Here is an 18,346-nt window from a genome sequence, read left to right as displayed (position 1 = left end):
AGATGTCCACAGGGCTAGTACTGTACCTATAGGTTGGGATGTTGAGATTGACAAAGGTATAGCTCTTGGTCATTTCAACCATTTAAAAACACCACCACCACAATGGTTTTTAGGGAAGAATATTTTAGTTTGTTTGTTACAATGCTGCACATTTTTGTGTTTTTATATTGTAAACCACCCTGTGATCCTCAGATGAAGGGTCATCTCAAAATTTAATAAATAACATTAATAATAAATATTTGTACCAATATAATTCTAGCTAAGTATTGCTTTCAATACTGGTGCCTCTATTAACTTGTCAATTTAGCATATTAGGTTGTTTGTATTATTCTTAATAATAAATGGAGCATATGATATCTGTTTCCTAAGGTGCGGATTCCTACCTGCCACGACAATCCTGGAACAACCCAAGTATTACAGTCTACACAACAGGTAGTGAATGGTTCACCTGCCACTTAAATACTCCATCAAAACAAGGGGCTGACTTTCAAATGTCATTTCCAGACCTTAAGTATAAGGGAATGTGTGTTTTGTAAATGAGGACTAGCTGTAGAGTTGCAAGTACAAAACTGTAGCATAGGAATTGGAAAGTGGAAATCTGCACAAACATTTTTTGCAGACATAGATTAGATTCCATAAGCTTTTCTGTCTGTTAAAGCTGAAGCATAGTACGGCTTGCCTCCAAGCCCTGTGTCTTACTTTAATCCTTAATACCTCAAGAAGTTATTTGAAGCCCCTTTAAATCATAAAATTCATATATTAACATATCATCCCTCCAGCACAGGCTTGGTCTGTAGGCCTTGGTCTGTAGCCAGTGGCTAATTGAGGCCCTCTAAGCCTCCCTATCTGGCTCTTATGACTCTTCCCATACTCCTCCCTGGCCCTGTTGGTTTTTCCCCCCTTGCTCAAAAGTTTCATTGAACTCTGAGAAGGCCTTTGGCATGCCTGGATGGGAGATAAGAGAGATGTGTGCAGGAAGTAGCCTACTTTAGAAAAGTAAGGTGTGCTTTTCTACCGTAGCTGTAATGATTTAGAATGAGGGGTGAGTACTGTATTTTTCTCTCCATAAGATGAACCTAGTTTTTAGAGGAGAAAACAAGAAAAAAAAAATCTGAACAAAACAGTGGGTGTATGATTTTTGTGGTTCATGCTATGGCCACAGACATGTGATTTGACAGTTAGTTTGGGGTAGCCCAATGCAAAAAAGCCTGAGGATCCATGTGGCTCCGTGCTTTGTAATCACGTTTTTGCGCCATTGCGGCCCCACGCAACAGTGGGTGTGTGATTTCTTTGGTGCAGGCTGTAGCCATGGACATGCCATGTGATCTGATGGTGAATTTGGGGTGATCCAATGTAAAAATCCTGAGGATCCATGGGCTTTTACCTCCCCCTTCCCAGGCAGCCTCCTGTATTCTGTCCCTTATCTCTCTCACGATCCCACCGATCAGCTGCTTCCTTTCTACACTCTCTTCCCTCTTGTTTGCCTTGGTGTCTTTTCCTTAGCTAGAGCAGTTTTTTGTCCCTTCTTTTCTTCTAATTTCTCTCCTCATTGATTTAGTCTTCGTCTCCTCTCCTTGCAAGTTTGCTGTCTTTACCTCCCCCCTCCCAGGCAGCCTCCTTTATTGTTAGTGTCTTTGATCTCGCTTCCGATCGCTTGCGATCAACAGCTTTGTTTCAACACCCACTTCCCTCATTCAAAAAAAAAAGCATGATCTGCTTTTCACCCCTGGGCAATTTGGCTCCAGGGACCACGCATTCGCTCTATAAGACGCACAGACATTTTCCCTTTTTAGGAAGAAAAAGTGTGTCTTAAGGAGCGAAAAATACAGTAGTTGAGGTAACCATGTTTGCTGACAATACCAAATTGTTCAGGGTAGTTAAACCAAAAAGGGATTGTGGAGAGCTCTAGAAGGATCTCTCCAAACTGTGTGGGTAGGCCATAAAATGGCAAATAAAATACAGTGTAAGCGAATACAAAGTGATGTACACTGGATTTTAAAAATGTTAATTGCACATATATATGTTCATGGGATTGGAACTGGTGGCGAATGACCAGTAACAAAACCTTGGGGTTATAAGTACATAGCCCATTGAAAATGTTGACCCAGTGAGCAGCAGTTGTGAAACACCGTTCAGGGTATCAATTGAAGTATTCACTGAGAAAAAAGTAACTCTGAGAATGTTAGCCACTGTAGGCAACAGGCAGAGAATTCCAACCCCATCCTCCCAGATTGGGAGGATGGAATGAGCGGAGTTATCTTTCTGCCCAGCTCTCCTGGCTCAGCCTCCTGCTAGCCACTGAATATTTAGGTGGGAAGTACCAGTGGGAGCCAGCCAAAGCCCCCAAAAGGAGTGGGTCTGGGCCAATCTACCTGCTATAGTGCTCCAGGGTGACACAATGTTCTTACTGCCTGCCCCATGCCTTCCTCCCAAGCTGCCATGAATAGTAGACTGTGGATGTAGCAGGGTCCCTGATGCTCCATAAAGCCCTGCTAGCTGGGAGTGGGTGGGTAGGTGAGGGAAGCTTAAGACAGCAGCCATAAGAGAGCAGAGCCAGTCAATACTTTTGTGATATACTTAGTAAGAGAGTTCATCATCTCTTTAAAAGTAGCACAGTACACCCGGCCTTTTATCGCGTGATCTGCTGCTAATTTGACCAAAAGCTTTTTGTTTTGCTTTTAGGCAGACACACAGGTCTCCATTGCGTTGCCTACTGTCCATGAAGTTGATCTCTTCAGGTAAAAACTGGAAGGCATATTGGCTTAATCTTTCTGAAGTCCTGAAGCTGTCATACCCCATCAAAGAGAGTTTCAAACACTGAGGGTTTTAATCACTGCCTAGCAAATGGATATTGAGCATAAGCGAAGCGTTGTTGGTAATCTAGAGCATACAAAAGGAGGGGGTTGTTTATAAACGTTGTGACAATTAATTTAACTTATTATTAATATGCCTGCAAATATGTATACATTTACCTGGGAGTAAGTCCCATTTAATCTGGTGGAGCATATTTCTGAGGAGACATGTTACGTTGTTGTTCTCAGCCTCTCTGTTGAGTGCATTGAGAACACAGATTTTCATTACTCCTTTAATATAAGCTCTGCCATTTCTCAGGGATACAGTTTGCAAGAGAGTAAAGGGAGAAAGTACTCATATTCTTCTTGTCACTGGACCACATTCCTGCAGCCCTGTCCAAATATCTTAGCACCTTTATGCTCTCTATAGCAGGTGCAACACAGTGAAATAATTATGTCTTTGGCCACCACATAACCTGGCCAAAGCTGGACAGTTGTAGTTGTATGGCCTCTGGCTGTAGATCTACCCACACTTTATATTTAGGACCTTCCTGTCCCTCCCTTTTTACACCCTTCAATAAGCCTCAACGGCCAGGCATATCTAAGACTCTCAAGATGGTTGTGAGCCAAGGTCACATTTTCAGTTGCATGTTTCTCCCCGCCTCTCTTTTTTGCTTTTCTTTGCTTCTGCTCTCTCTGCTATAACTAGAGAGAAAATGAAAAGAAAAAAAGACTATTCTTGTAAATCTGTTTCAGATGTTTCTTGCCAGTGTTCTTTCACATCCAGATGCTATGGGAGCTCGTGTTGTTAGGGGAACCGCTTGTTGTCATGGCACCATCACCATCAGAGTCTTCAGAAACCGTTTTGGCACTTGTAAGGTAAACATATGGAGGAATCAAAAAAGCTGCATGACTGTGATCTCACCATGAGTCACAGAATGTGAAGGCTCTAGCAGAATCCTAGGAATGGCTTGGTTTTCATTAAAAATGACAACACCCCTGCGAAACTGAAGAAAAGTTTTGAAAAGCATGCAAAACCTTAATACTTTTAGGGGGTTTTTTTATTGCTGTTAGTCTGAGAAGAGTCTTCGCAGGGTTTCCAGCCTCACCCTCTGCCTTTTTAGTGACCCAGAATGGTTCTTGTTTTCCAAGGCACTTAAAAGAAAACCACAAATTGTGCAAACCCCAAACCTTCAGGAAACACCTGCTACCCTACTTGCACAAGCTGATGTAATTTGCATTATCTTTTAAGCATGGAATGTGGATTAAATAATAATAATTACAGTGAATTTTTCTGAGAAGTTAATATTATCAAATGCTTCAAAATAATGAGTGATATCCAACATTGTGTGATTGGAAGTGCTGGACCCCCCAAATTACTCTTGAGCATCCCCCAAACCTCCAGACCAGATTTATGGGGCATTGGGGGTGTCTACATGGGGAAGGAGAGGAAGGAAGTACTGTTGTGCAAGCAGAAATCTGTTCTCCCTGTGGATAGACACAATTGGATGTCAGAAGGACATGGATTGTGTTTCACCACCAATAGGACAGATTACCATAACTTCAATTGGTGGAGACTTGGAGTTAATCCCCTAAAGCTTTCGTTGATGTCTTTTTAATTTTAAACAAATACCTTTAAAGTACAGTGGTACCTCTGGTTACTCATGTTTCTGGTTACACACGCTTCGGGTTGTGAACTCCGCTAACCCGGAAGTAGCTGCTCCTGGGTGCGAACTTTGCCCCAGGATGTGAGCAGAAATCGTGCACCAGAGGGAGACCCCATTAGCGAAAGCACACCTCAGGTTAAGAACAGTTTTGGGTTAAGAACAGACCTCCGGAACGAATTAAGTTCGTAACCAGAGGTACCACTGTATTATTGAAAATAAGCGAGGTGTTCGAAGCAGCTTACAAACACTTCGAAAATAGAATTAAATTAATAGCAAGTGGGACTCGGGACAAAATGTTTTAGGGTGGAGAGTTCCTGTTCAGGGTTTCAGCGAACCAGCTGTGCTTTCTTCTTTGACACTTCATTCATCCCTCCCCCAGCACTCATTTAGTCTGCTGATACTTCTAACTAGTACAGTGGTACCTCGGGTTACATACGCTTCAGGTTACATACACTTCAGGTTACAGACTTCACTAACCCAGAAATATTACCTCGGGTTAAGAACTTTGCTTCAGGATGAGAACAGAAATTGCGCAGTGGCACGGCAGCAGTGAGAGGCCCCATAAGTTAAAGTGGTGCTTCAGGTTAAGAATAGCTTCAGGTTAAGAACAGACCTCCAGAACGAATTAAGTTCTTAACCCAAGGTACCACTGTGTGCTGTTTTGGCCACATAAGGATCCACATTTGGAAAATATGTTCTCTATTATGATAAGGGTAACAGTTCAGTAGCATGTATTTTGAAAGACAGTAGTAAAATAGCAACGATGTAGCAAAATTTATCTGTAAGAAGCCAAGAGAGTTTCTTTTTTTAATCTAATGGATAATGTCAACACCAAGCTGACATCCCTGGGTAGGGGATGTTCCAAAATCATGAAAAATACCCTGTCTTCAATTGATAATCTATAGAGTAAATTTATAATAATGTCTCTCTCTCCATTCACCCACTTTTCTTCTGTGTGTTTATTTCACAGCTGTATCTCACCTCTGAAGTACTATAGTGATTTTAGGCCTTATTTTACAATACATGACAGTGAATTCAAAGAATATACCACTCGTACTCAGACCCCGTAAGTAAAATGGATTATACAGTTTTGATATTTAGACTCATCATTTAATCATAACTTTTGACTTTAAAGGATCCATGTAGACTAGGGACCTCAGCCTAGGAAGCTTTAACAAAAGGCCTGCCCTTCAGTTTTCTAACAGTGCAGGCCACAGTCAACTGTTTTAATGGAGTCTCGTGTTGAGAGATGGAAAATAGAAAGCAGCTGATGTTTTGATATATTCCAGTATATAGAGTTTCAACTTGTACTAATACAAATTCTGATTACAGGACTGTCAAGACATCCTCCTAATCATAATAAACATTTCTTAAATCCAGTAAGATCCTATATGGCAATAATAGGAAAAATAACACCTAAGAGTGAGAATTGCAAGGGACTCTAGAAATAAATTCTGGGAAAACAGGTTACCCCTTAACACAATATTGTCAAGAAAGTAATGGCCTCTCATAAAAACAGATTCAAGTATGTTTTGTCTTTTTTGAAAGCATTGTAATTTTACATTATGTAATATTTTCTTGTAGAATATTGTGGACCTAAAGGGTTTTTTTTTCTCTTGAGCAGCTTTGTTGATTACTGTTAATAATTGTCAAATGATTATATATTATTTAAAATAAATAAATTTGCAGTTAGGGACCTGCTTAAAAAAAAAAGATCCTATATGGTGTACCAGAATTCCTATGTATGGGTGACATTCAACTAGTTTTATGCAGAGTAGACCTATTGAAATTAATGAAAATTAATTAATTAGTCCTTCCTCTTCCCCCTTGCACCAATGAAAGGAGCTTTCCTCTTCATGGAAAGGCTACTGTAGATCCAAGCCTTAGTCTTCAGTTCATCACAAGGCTACTATTGGTTTTTTCTACAACAGACTATCCAGACTGCTTCTCTGGAATGTGGTTACCTTAAATCTATGCAGAGGTTATTGATCTTATTGATAATCTTCCATATTTCAGGCCTTCTGTCATATTGGGAGTGACAAATCCATTTTTTGCTAAAACATTGCAACACTGGCCACACATCATCCGAATAGGAGATATTAAACTGTCAGGTAATTTTTTTAATTGACTGAAGATTTCTTCTGCAGTGTACAGAGTATTACAAGTTACTGTCTTTCCTCCTTTAGCTTAGTTAAATGTGAACAAAATATGAAATAATAGGGGGATTATTGTTAAGGAGTAGAGAGGTGGTTTCGATTTAATGAAAATCTATAGGCTGGTTTTGCCTCTTCAGTTGACTCAAGTCACTTTATAGATTAGACTTTGCAAAAACTGAACTGGAATAGGTATAAGTAGTGATAGGAAAAAATATGCAAAGTAATATCTTTCATAATGTATTTCCAACTTCTTTGAAATGTGATGAAGTGTACATTTAAACCAACAAAACTCTGCATCAAGCTGAATATTTATGTTTTCATCTATGAAAATATTTTGTAAGCTTGGCCGTTTACAAAATTGTATTAAACTTAGGTTTTACATGGTTACACCAAAAGATGTGCAAGAACCTCTTGGATGAGCATGCCCAGGGCTCTTCAGATCTTAGTATCTGAGTGATTATACTCACAGTGTCTCTTTCTTCGTTTTGGCAGGTGAGGTACCAAAGCAGGTGAAAGTGAAAAAGCTAAAGAACTTAAAGACTTTGGATTCTAAGCCTGGTAATGTTTCATCACTATAACCTACTATTTGCAGAATATTGTTATGGGCCACAACCAGAGGACAATCCCATGGTGGTTGTTTTTCCCCCCATAGGTGTTTATACATCTTATAAGTCATACTTGAACAGAGATGAAGAAATCATCAAGCAGTTACAAAAGGTAATTTCAGACTTGTAGTTGAACTACTATATGAATGTACTCATAGTATAAAGTCTGTTAAATATTAGATACCCTTATCAACAGTATATTGCTATAGCTTACGGTTCTTCTCGTTTACTGTGATTGCCTTTTTTAGGGAGTACAGCAGAAGCGTCCCGGAGAAGCTCAAAGCATAATCCTTCGTCGTTATTTTTTGGAACTGACCCAGAGCTTCATTATTCCTCTAGTAAGCTGCTATGTCTATGACACTTCTATACTGAACAGTGAACATAACCAAAGCTTTGTAATCTAAACCTTTAAGAAGCTAAAATAAAGTTATTAATCTGAAGAGTAGTCACAGGGGGTTCTGAGGCCAGCTTTTGAACGGCCGTCAGAAAATGCTTAAGAAATGTAATAATATGGATTTGCCAAACGCAGAGATTCAACATCATTATTTTTGCATCTGTTTGTTGTTCTAGGAACGATACGTAGCAAGCCTGATGCCTCTGCAAAAGAGCATATCACCTTGGAAGGTGAAAATACATTGATAACCTAAATATTCATTTTGTGAATAGCTGCCAGCTTCTGTGCTTATAGCTGTGTTTCTCTCATAGAGCCCGCCACAGTTGAAACCATTCAACCAAGAGGAATTTATGAAAACTCTTGAGAAAGCAGGGCCTCAGCTCACCTCTAGATTAAAAGGAGACTGGATAGGACTCTACAGGTAATGCTGTTTTATACCTTGACTATTGCTAAGATTACAGCCTGAGAGACATCCAAATTTCATGTTAAAAATATTTTGGAAGCAGCAAAAAAAAAACAAAAAACTTGCCTCTAATGCTAACCGAACTGCTTTGTAAAATAATGTCATGGTTGTTGCCCCTTTTCTCTTACAGAAATTTACAAATATGTTTAACTTGTTTTTCACATTAATAGAGTCTTATATATCGGTTGTGGACTTTCTTGACTAATTGATCAACAGTTGGCTACCAGGCTAAGTTCAAAGTGTTAGTACTGATGTACAAAGCCTTATGTATTGCTTGTTTTTAAATTGCTTGTTTTGTGGGAAGAAGTTTATAAATGAAATAATAAACAAACCTTTTTGAGATGAAGCAAGAAGAATAGTATACAGTATTCCAAGTGTGGTCGCACTATAGATTTGTATAATGGCATTATGATAGTGATATATGCATGATATAGCATGGATTTAATCTTTTTTTTCCAACTGCTGGGTCAACCCCAAGGTGTTGTTGCTGATAAATCACCACCATTTTGGAACCCCTGAGCATATACAGTATGTGGAAAAAAATTTTGTAGCACTGTGCATCATTTTACACTTGTTTACATTGTGTTACATTTGTCATTCTACTACCCAATTCACTCAATTTGGAGAGGTCCTTTTGGGGACTCCACTTTCTACATTATTATTATTTATTGAGTTTATATATCACCCTATACCCGGAGGTTTCATTTTTCCATTTAAACCTACTCTCTGCTGCCTACTTCACCAACACCTGACCCATAAGTGAACCACTCCTCTTATTCCACAACTGTTAACCTCACTCAGGAGTCTTTAGTGAGATGCTGTGTCAAAAGCTTTTTGAAAGCCAAAGTACCTTATGTCAACCTCTAGCCATATGCTTGGCAGAGCAACTTTGTAACTTTGATTTTGAAGTCTCACCTTGTTCCACTAGTAGAACTAATTTCCCCTTTGTCTTAAAGGCATTTTTTGAAATCTTACAACTTTGACGGTTGGTTCAGGACTCGGCGGAAAGAAATGACACAGAAGCTGGAGGCATTGCACTTAGAAGCACTATGTAATGAGGTCAGGAAAAACTGCTTTGCTTTAAGCTTTTTCTTCCTTGTCTTCCCTGTAGAAATAAAAAGCATAATTTGTCCTTGAAAACCCAATTTAAATGGTATGGCCAGTGAGGGCATTTCCACACTTTTCATTTGCCCTGTGCCTAGAAAGCATGGGCCCCAAGCAGTTTTCCCCTTGTCCTACTCCTTTCCCAGGGAAAACCTACTATTTAGCTCTAAATTATGAGCAAACAGCAAGCTGGAGAAGACCCAAATACCCGTTTGCTCCGATGGAGCACTAAGGAGCAGCTTCCCCTGGGGGAAAGTAGTGGAACGAGAGGAAGTGTGGATAAGCCCTGATTGGAGTAGCATTATTTAATGGCTGGGATCCAAAGGGCTATGCATATTCTCCCTTATGTACATTGGGTCTTTTCAGCTGCTGTCTTCTAACTTGAGTTCTTTGTGCCCTCTGAAATTCTCTCTCCAAAATCAAGGGGCCCTTGGGAGATCAGCACTGTCTTTGGTACAGGGGCTACCACTCAATAAAGTGGGCAATTAAGACATTTCCTAAAGCTCCAATAATAATAATAAAAAAATTCCCCGTGCTGTCATTGTAAAGAAATTAACTGAATCTGATTTTTGAACATATTCTTCTGACAGGATTTGCTTTTTTGGAGTCAGAAGCATACTGAAGTGGAAACAGTGGATTTAGTTTTGAAATTAAAGGATAAAGTGGTAGGTAGACAAATTGGTGGGTAAATGTATTCAACGTACTATTCATCCATTATCAGTACTTTGTGTTATGTTTCATTCTTACTAGTCTAGTCAAGTATCATCTACTCCATCAGAGCTTGAATTCACTAATGAAATGTGAGGTTTGCATCATCCCCCACAGACTCATTGCTTAGCTTGTACTTGTCATACTGGACCTGTCCCCAAGACCTGCTGGAATGCTCAATCATCTCATTTTCTGAGTACTATTATTAGGGGGAAGAGTAGTGATTTTAAAGAAGCTCCATTATTTGGCTTCTCTAGGAGAAAGAACAAAGCTACAGAGCATGATTAACAAGCCTCTCTAAAGGCCCAACATAACTCTTCATCTTTAATCACAAGGATACTCAGGAGACCTCTAGAGCAGATTCTCAGTCCTATGGGAAGAGCTAGTCTTACTTGACTTCTGTCTTAACTGGGCAATGGAAAATAGCTCATAATTAAGATACTGCAACCCCCTCTGTCAGAAAACATTTAACGTGAATGTTCTTCCCCTTCTTATCAGAAGAAAACCTGCACAGCAGCCAAAGTGATTCTAGGGAAATCCAGCACACAGCTATCGTTTTCTGTGCATGCTTTCCACTCCTGACCAGAAAAGGGTATGAGGTAGCAGGTTGAGCACCGATAAGCTTTCTCTGCTGAGTTTCTTGCCTAGACTGGAAGGATGTGGGTTGCAATAGTCCATATCCTAGGTTCATTCTCTCTCTTATTTAGCACTGTTACTCCCTTTTTATTGCTGGCTGACATGCTGTCATATGTCTACTTGAGCTCCGCTTCTTGAGGCGGCTTACTTGCATTTTCTCCATGGGCACACTTGTTGCTTTCCAGCAGATCTAGGTAGCCATTCCTTTGTTAGCTTGCATTATAAAGGTACATCACTACTGTACTTCCAACATTTCCCTACCTGCAGCTTTACTTGAGATTGAAGAAAGTTACTTGCAGAATATGCTTTCTTGATAGTAAATCCCTCTGGTGGTCGCATGTAGTTACTGAAGAGAACTGCATTTACAAACATTCTTAGAGAATATTTTGTAGTTGTGTTTTCCATTAAATTTTATTTAAATCTGTTATCACTTCTGTTCAGTGTGAGAGACCACTTCAACCAAAGCTTGATTTTAAATAAGAACATAGGAAGTTTCCTTATGTCAAGTCGGACCATTGGTCTGTCTAGCTCAATATTGTGCACACTGACCAGCTGTGTCTCTGCAGCATTTCAGAGGAATCTTTCCCTAGCCCTACCCGGACATGCCAGGGATTGAACCTGTGACCTTCTGTATGCAAATTCTCCCTTAAAAACCGGAAGAGTGTTGAAAGCTTATCTGCTTGCATGAATCCTGAATGTACTGAGGCCCTTTTAGTCTCAATTACACATGAACCACTTTGTGTCTCTTTTTGGATGCTTGCACTAATATTTCGCCAATGTGTGTATTTTCCTGATTCTTCTGTCATGCTTGTTTTCATAAATGCTGACTTCTTATGGATTCTTTTAAGATGACCATGGGTTTTTAATTGCAATTTCTGTGGTTATAGGCTGATGGAGAAAACTTACCTGTGAAACCAGGCACTGTGGAAAAGTTACAGATGCACATTGATTCAATTATTCTTGCACTGCCAGAAGATTTACAGGGTATACTCATCAAAACGGGCTCAACGTGACTAACTGAACTTTTCTGCAGCCATATGTACCACATTGCACATTTGAAAGGTGTAAAGGCACTTGCAAAGAACAGTGGACATGCAAAGTATAGACCGTGTTAATACTTAAAACATTATTTTAAGCAGCCCCTTAGGTTCAACTTGAATATGGAAGAAACTGATTTATTATTAGTAGTATTTTTTTGCATACGTTTAAAATTAAGTGCTCTTACTGAACATCTGCATGCATCTTAAACTTCCACAATGCAGTGCAGACACTGCAGAGCTTCTTAAATGGGTGCTGATCTGCCCAATTGTATTAAACTCAGGGGAAGCAATATTCCTGTTGGTTTCAATGACTATCACACTTAATGGAATAGCTAGTAGCTGTCCAGTGAGTACTACGTCTTGATATTTTACTTCCTATTAAGATCTCAAATGCTAGTCTACTAAATATTATAATTCAGTTCAGTTATTACAGAGCTGATGGCCAAACCTGAATTCATTTATTCAGTTTATATCCTGCCTTTCCTTCAATGAGCTCAAGGCACTGTATACGATTCCCCACCCTTTTACCCTCACAGCAACCTTTTGAAGTAGACTGGGCTGAAAGATAGTGACTGGTTGAGGGTCAGTGAGAGTCATTGCCGAGTGAACATTCAACCCCAGATCTTTCCAGTCCTAGTCCATTACTAACCACTAGTACACCACCCTGGCTCTCACACTGGTTTAACAATTGCGATCATCCCTGTAGTCTTGGACACTCCTCCATTTTCCTTCTGTTAGGTCCATGTATCTTCTCCCCACATTCCTAATTACAATAATTGGAGCCTGCTCTAGTATTTCAACTGAGAAAACTCGGGTTACTGCTTATCATAGTTTGCAGGGTGTATTGATTTTAAATCAAGGCAGTACAAATCCCAGTTTAAATCAGCAAGAAAAAAAGGCTGGTTTAAGTCATTCTCATGGATAAATCTTATTATTTCCTAAATAATGGTGCACATCTCACCACTGGGGCCCTACTAATTAATAACTAAATTAGTATTTATACTGTTTCATTCTTGTAACCAGGCCTTTTGCCTCACTACATATATTTTGTGTGCTTTCCTTCTTCAACCTTTTAAAATATTTGCATGTAGATTCTTTCTTGCACTTGGCATCCATGACAGTTTGTGAGGTTAAGTTTGGGAGTATAGGAAACTGAACACTGGACAATTGTCTTCTCCTCTCTCCAGCGTTGCTCCTTTCTGCTTCGCTATGCTTTTGCCAAGCCCTAGCCTCACAGAATCAAACAAAAGTAGCAATCAAAACTGAAATGCCCATGACTGATACAACAGAAGTAACCTGGCAAAGTGTAGGTGGAATGTAAATATTAATATCTGATAAATTATCCAATTAGTTCTTCATACATAGAAAAGCCTCCTTTAATTCAATGGATCTGGTACTGTATATGAATATATTCAGTTTACAGTGTAACTTTTAGAGCCAACATGCTTATATTGAGGTTATTTAATATTAACCTAGTTGGTATTTTAGACTTCATATTTACATTTTTAAAACTGAATTTCACATTTGAAAAAACAGGTGGGGAATTGAGCTTTTTAAAGAACAAAACTGAAACTAAACATTGTTTTTTTAATCCACTTTGATTGTGTCCCCACCCAGGACTGAAACCTGATTCATTCTTAGTTTTGAGGCAGTGTGATTAGAGGTAACCATAGTCTATGCAGTTCAGATATTACAGCAGCTCAAGCTTATTTTAAACTATGGAAAGGAACATGGAAGCCCAGGGAAGAGGAGCACAAAGACTTGTGATTTTCCTCCCTCTCACATCAGCTCTGAGACATCTGAATCAAATGACTTGAGATTACAGTGTGTAATAGTGAATTTACTACCTATCAGGTCACAGATCTGTTTCTAGAATATAAAACTAGTGGTGCCCCCCTTAAAAAAAGAAAACATAATTAAAATTAAGTGGGTGCTTCTTGTCTAAAGTCTTAAGCTTCCTAACATAAGTCTAAATTTTAAATTGTGGCACAAAGATTAAAATGGCAAAGGTTGATTAACATAAACTTTGCATAATGGCCATTCCAGAAAATACACATTGAATGTGTTGCGGAGTTTGTTGCACATAGACCAGGCTGCTGAACTAAATGCCTCTTATTTCCTCATGCCCACACACGAATGGGGAGATGAGAGTGCCTTGAGGACAGCTGCAGCCTTCTTTGTATGGTGGTGGTTAGAGAGAGCTACCTCACCTCCCCGGCCCCATGTTAGGGCCTTATCTTTTCCAGCACCATTATGCACACATGGGGCTGATCATGTGCAAAAACCGCTTTGTGTGTGTGGATTGCCCTTGGTGGGTTGGATGATGATCGTTTACACCAAAGTATGTCAGTTAAATAGCAACAGGAATACTAACTTGCATCAAATCAATGTCCGTCCCAATTTTGTTAAGTGCATTAGGTGCTTTGCTATCATGTCATAATACTTAATTTTAACTGCCTTCAAAGAATGTGGTTATGTAAGAAGAGGCTGATTTTAATCTCCTGTTTCTCTAGGGAAGCCTTTTGTGATTCCCTCCTATAACAATAACCTTCAAGTATTCTGTCCACAAGTAAAAGCAACAGACAAGTGTGGACAAGTATGCTAAGTTCAACCTCCATGAGCTGGAGAACAAACTTTTGAAGCTGGGAGCCCTTCTGGGTTTGTGGATGCTGGATGTGTGATTTTAAATTGGGGGTTCAAAAATCTTGAGACCTTTCACAAGTACAGGAGGCTCCCAGCTTCTGGGTAGTACACATTTAATGCATTTCTCTCCACTCCACTTACTTTTACAGAGAAATAGAATACCTGAAGAGGGTTAATGTATATACTATAAATATATGCATAATGAGCCATTTCTCATTGTAATAAATTATTCTTGCTAGATGCATAACTTTTTTTTGAACACAAGAACATAGGAGTTTGATAACTCTTATGAAATAGGACTTGGGAGGAACCTTCCAAGAATGTTATACCAATTCTAACATGTACCAGTATATTGTGGTATGTTACCATTAGGAGCAGAAATGCAACAGCTGGCTCAAGATTTAATGATGATCAATACTCCACCACATTTTATTCATTTATTTCAGGCCCATTGTAGGAAAAAGACTGCCTTTCTATGACATTTTGTACCATTGTTTAGAGTCTTTAATTTTAGCTATACACTACCCTCTGTATTTTTAAGGAGATGTATTTTTTATATTCACTTACATGAATTCCAAATCAGAAGTTGAGAATAACATGTATAAAAGAGGACTTCGACAATTATGCCACTATTGCATTAATATTTAACTCACTGTTTTGCACAACTAAGTAGCATTTTTAAAATACGGCCATTAAATCTTCATTAACTGAAGCATTGCATAGTATATTGGAACTAGCTACATTAGCTTATTTTCTAAATGTATTTTTTTAAGGCAAATAAATTTCACTTTTACATAAACTTTGTCCGTGTTTATTCAGTAAACCACATGAAATAAAAACATGTATCCAGTGGAATTCTTTCTATGAAGAACTTCATTCTTGCTTATAATTCTGCGGCTGAAATCCTATGCATAACTGTGTGGGACTTTTGACACTAGACTTGGGGAAGCAAGCATTGGGTCAAAGTGCATGCTACTTATCAGCAGCAACTGCCTCGAGTCTTGTGCTGCTTCCCCAACTTTGCCTGTCCCTTCTTGCCTTCTTTGTGGACCATACCAGAGACAGACGGTATCCACTTGGTGGTGCTCCATTGGCAGATGGAGGCTGTAATACGTCTGAATACCAGTTGCTGGAAATCACTGGGCAAGGGATGTGGGAGCGCTCCTGTGCTCAAGTACTGTTTGCAGGTTTCCTACAAGCATATTGTTGGCTGCTGTGAAGACAGGACTACCTGGGACATTGGACTGATCCAGAAGGCTACTGTTATGTTCTCCCTTCCATTTCCACTCTTGACAGTGTCAGGAGCTGGCTAGGTCAGCAATAAAATAATAAAGCACCTGATGGCGGTGAAGTTAACTCTTTATTCAAAGAAACAAAGCAACTCAGTCCTAATGGTCACAGCAACCCTTCCCTGTAGGTCTAGACCCAATGAATTAGTTGCAAGGACTGAAGATCCCCACCTTCCCAAAGCTTTCTAAGGCTCCTTCCCAGGTTCGTTCCCCAGCAGCCGACAGCTCCATCACCTTATCTCTCATGGCTCTGCCCTCTTCATTTCACTGCAAGTTCTAGGAGAGCAGGGGAGAGGTGAGCTGGTCACAGCAGGAAGGGGAGACTCCCTGGATTCTTCAGCAGCCTGCCTCACTTGTCTCCTGGCCCCACTCCTTGGCTCTCTGCCACAGCCTCTTCCTGCTCACTAAACCCTGTTACCTCTTCTGCTTCTGACACCTCTCTTAGTCTGCTCCCTCTTCTCTGACCATTCACCGTCATCCCACCACCCATCCACTGGCTCCGAGTCTTCTTCCCTGAGGGTTTCCTTGAGGGCTCTCCAGTTGGTGCCTCCCGCCACTCCTCTGCATCTAGCCAGTCCATGGCAGAAAGATGCCTTCCATCAGTAGAACAACACCAATTGAATCGTTACAGTGAAACATGAGCCCTTAGGCCAAGAGATAATAGTGCCAAATTATGAGACAGCAGGGCTAAATTTATCAGCAAGGGCAAGAAGGCCATTACTGCTAATTTAAGGGTGCACCTAGACCAACACATATTGCATTTTATTTGAGCTTTACCTTTGAAGTCCAGGTACTAATAGTTGACACATTTTACTATTTTTAGGATAGATCCAATGCCGTCCTAATGGGCACAATGGAATTCCTCTTTCTCCTCTGCCTTGTGCCCTTCGATGCACCCAGTGAGTCCCCTAACCCTCTAGAGCAGATTTTGGGGCCATACAGAGGGGAGTCCTGTTTTCACAAAAGCAAGATGCCACGATAACAATCCATTATGATTATTTTAATTAAGTGCCTATTACTAAAAAGGAAAAAAATTCTTGAAATGACTTACAGGGATCCTTGGAACCATAAATGTGCTGTGCAGTGAAAAAAAATGAGGAAAATCTTTACAATGCACATATTTTTTTACTGTGATCTAGCTTTAGCTAAAGAACCTTTAGTAAATGAGCACATGAGTGAAAACGAAAATATAGCAAAAGAACAAAAGAAGCTCTTTTAATTGAGAACAATGGCCATGGTGAGACAGTTGGAATTCTGTTCAGCTCATTTTCAAGAAGGCCTGTACCTCATTAAGAAGGTTCCAACCTTTTGTACAAAAAAAGAAAAGGAAAAGATGTAGACAGTGTGGAAAACGCTTGGTCTGGGTGCCCTGAAAAAGCATGTGACTTAATCAGCAGAGTTCTTGGCACATCAGTGACAAATAGCTCTAGTACAAGGTTGGTAAAGGGTGACATAAACAATACTTATTTTACAATAATAAACAGTTGGTCCTTTCTAAAGTCTTTATGAAACTTAAACTCTATCAAAATTAAGTTATTAAGAAAAGCGTTATAAAAAGTTGAAGGGAACTTTTATGTGGACATACCAGACACTGAAGAGCAATACCTGGAGAGGAATGATAAGTGTGTTTCTGTGCTGTGGTAGCAGCATTCTTGCCTTGAACTCTGCCTCCACCTGTCAACTGCCAGCTGCAAGAATAATAATCAAACAGAACTACCATGAATCTATTTTTGCTGAGGCATCCCAGCCGACCTTTTCCCTTGCTGTAATATCATACCCTATACCAAAACAGTGATCCGAAGTAAACAATTTAAGGACACCTCTGTCTTGCAACACAAGTGACAAGACCTCATCATGTACAGTACTTCATTCTAGTGATTCTGTTATAAACCAGATTAGGATTGAGCAGAAGCTATTTCTCTTTTTGTAGATGGAGTTGAGAATTTATTAATATACTCATATCAGATATTAAATTCCAAATAACCTGCAATCCAGCACAACTACTGATGGGTAATATTTCATAGCAAACATTTATTAACATTTGAGAAGTCTTGTTGCCCTTCCCACTTTGCTTTCATTACAAGCATCATTTATAGACAAATAAATCTGGGGACCATCTACCTGGAGTTGTTTTCATTATGTAGGAATATGTCTCCTTCAAAATTCCAAGGAAATAATTAAACAGGATCCTGAGTTGAAAGATGAACAGGCACCACTCTCTCAAATGCAGGCAATCTAAAATCATCATGGCCTTCTCCTTCATGAGAAATAACATGATTAACTACAGAAATATATAAGAGTGGGGAAAAGGATGTGTCTGTGTCATTAATCCTTCCAGATGAGCAAGAATTACTTTTGAGGGAAGCAGAGATTTGGGGATCCAGGATTTGATTTAATGTGACATTACCAGTTCCTTCTAGTATACTCTAGTCTCACAAGCGGCTGGTGCAGTGGTAAATCTGCTGTACCACTTCCAACGACAAGTACAGTCTCATAGGACTCCTCCCTGCACCTAGAAATAGAGCATGTCAGGGAGAAGCAGAAGCGCCTAGCATCTAGCTTTTAATATACATGATTTCCACCCCCAAACTCTGAAGTGATATAGTCCAGGACTGGGTTCGCCGCCACTGCATTTGCTGCTTTGTGGGAATGAGGTCTATGGCTGCCGGTGGCTCCACAGCTACCTTTGCTCTCTAACCATCCACACGAAGGGGCTAGGCCTCAAGCTCAGCACGAGGTGACAATGACTCCCAGCACTCCCTGCTGCAGAAACGGCAGACGGGAAGCCGATATAAGAAAAAAAGGAGGGGGGAGACTACTACACTTCCCAGCACTCCCTGCGCCTCTTT

The 18,346-nt window shown here is 39.8% G+C and overlaps 2 protein-coding genes across 20 annotated transcripts in view; one reads left to right on the top strand and one right to left on the bottom strand.

Annotated features, from left to right (window-relative positions):
• Window positions 1-15,007, top strand: part of DENND6A (DENN domain containing 6A) — a 27,079-nt gene extending 12,072 nt beyond the window's left edge. For both annotated transcript variants that reach the window (XM_083726181.1, XM_083726182.1), the window contains exons 8-20: window positions 370-432; window positions 2,683-2,738; window positions 3,549-3,671; window positions 5,430-5,525; window positions 6,476-6,570; window positions 7,108-7,173; window positions 7,268-7,332; window positions 7,469-7,558; window positions 7,791-7,844; window positions 7,926-8,035; window positions 9,034-9,136; window positions 9,772-9,846; window positions 11,413-15,007. In XM_083726181.1, coding sequence (XP_083582307.1) covers window positions 370-432; window positions 2,683-2,738; window positions 3,549-3,671; window positions 5,430-5,525; window positions 6,476-6,570; window positions 7,108-7,173; window positions 7,268-7,332; window positions 7,469-7,558; window positions 7,791-7,844; window positions 7,926-8,035; window positions 9,034-9,136; window positions 9,772-9,846; window positions 11,413-11,538 — 1,122 coding nt within the window. In that variant the 3' untranslated portion in view covers window positions 11,539-15,007. The remainder of the gene's footprint in view (window positions 1-369; window positions 433-2,682; window positions 2,739-3,548; window positions 3,672-5,429; window positions 5,526-6,475; window positions 6,571-7,107; window positions 7,174-7,267; window positions 7,333-7,468; window positions 7,559-7,790; window positions 7,845-7,925; window positions 8,036-9,033; window positions 9,137-9,771; window positions 9,847-11,412) is intronic.
• On the bottom strand, window positions 2,746-18,346 carry LOC310838641 (uncharacterized protein). Of its 18 annotated transcripts, none has more exons than XR_014561094.1 (5): window positions 18,182-18,281; window positions 17,905-18,009; window positions 17,083-17,185; window positions 2,973-3,046; window positions 2,746-2,880 (listed from the first exon to the last, which is right to left on the bottom strand). XR_014561094.1 is itself a non-coding variant. In XM_083726189.1 (4 exons), exons 1-4 carry the CDS (start codon window positions 18,196-18,198, stop codon window positions 3,038-3,040), a joined length of 234 nt encoding a protein of 77 aa, XP_083582315.1. In that variant the 5' UTR covers window positions 18,199-18,281; the 3' UTR covers window positions 2,746-3,037. The 18 variants fall into 18 exon arrangements, 8 of the variants coding, with proteins under 8 accessions (XP_083582315.1, XP_083582317.1, XP_083582316.1 ...); XR_014561095.1 differs by having other exon boundaries at window positions 17,103-17,185; XR_014561090.1 differs by lacking the exons at window positions 2,746-2,880; window positions 2,973-3,046 and adding exons at window positions 16,688-16,802; window positions 17,619-17,778 and having other exon boundaries at window positions 18,182-18,287.

This window comes from Podarcis gaigeae (genome assembly GCF_964106915.1).
Source record: "Podarcis gaigeae genome assembly, chromosome: 2".
NCBI classification, from domain to species: domain Eukaryota; kingdom Metazoa; phylum Chordata; class Lepidosauria; order Squamata; family Lacertidae; genus Podarcis; species Podarcis gaigeae.
Note: the sequence above shows the minus strand (reverse complement) of the source record. Positions and strands in the feature narration are given on the sequence as shown.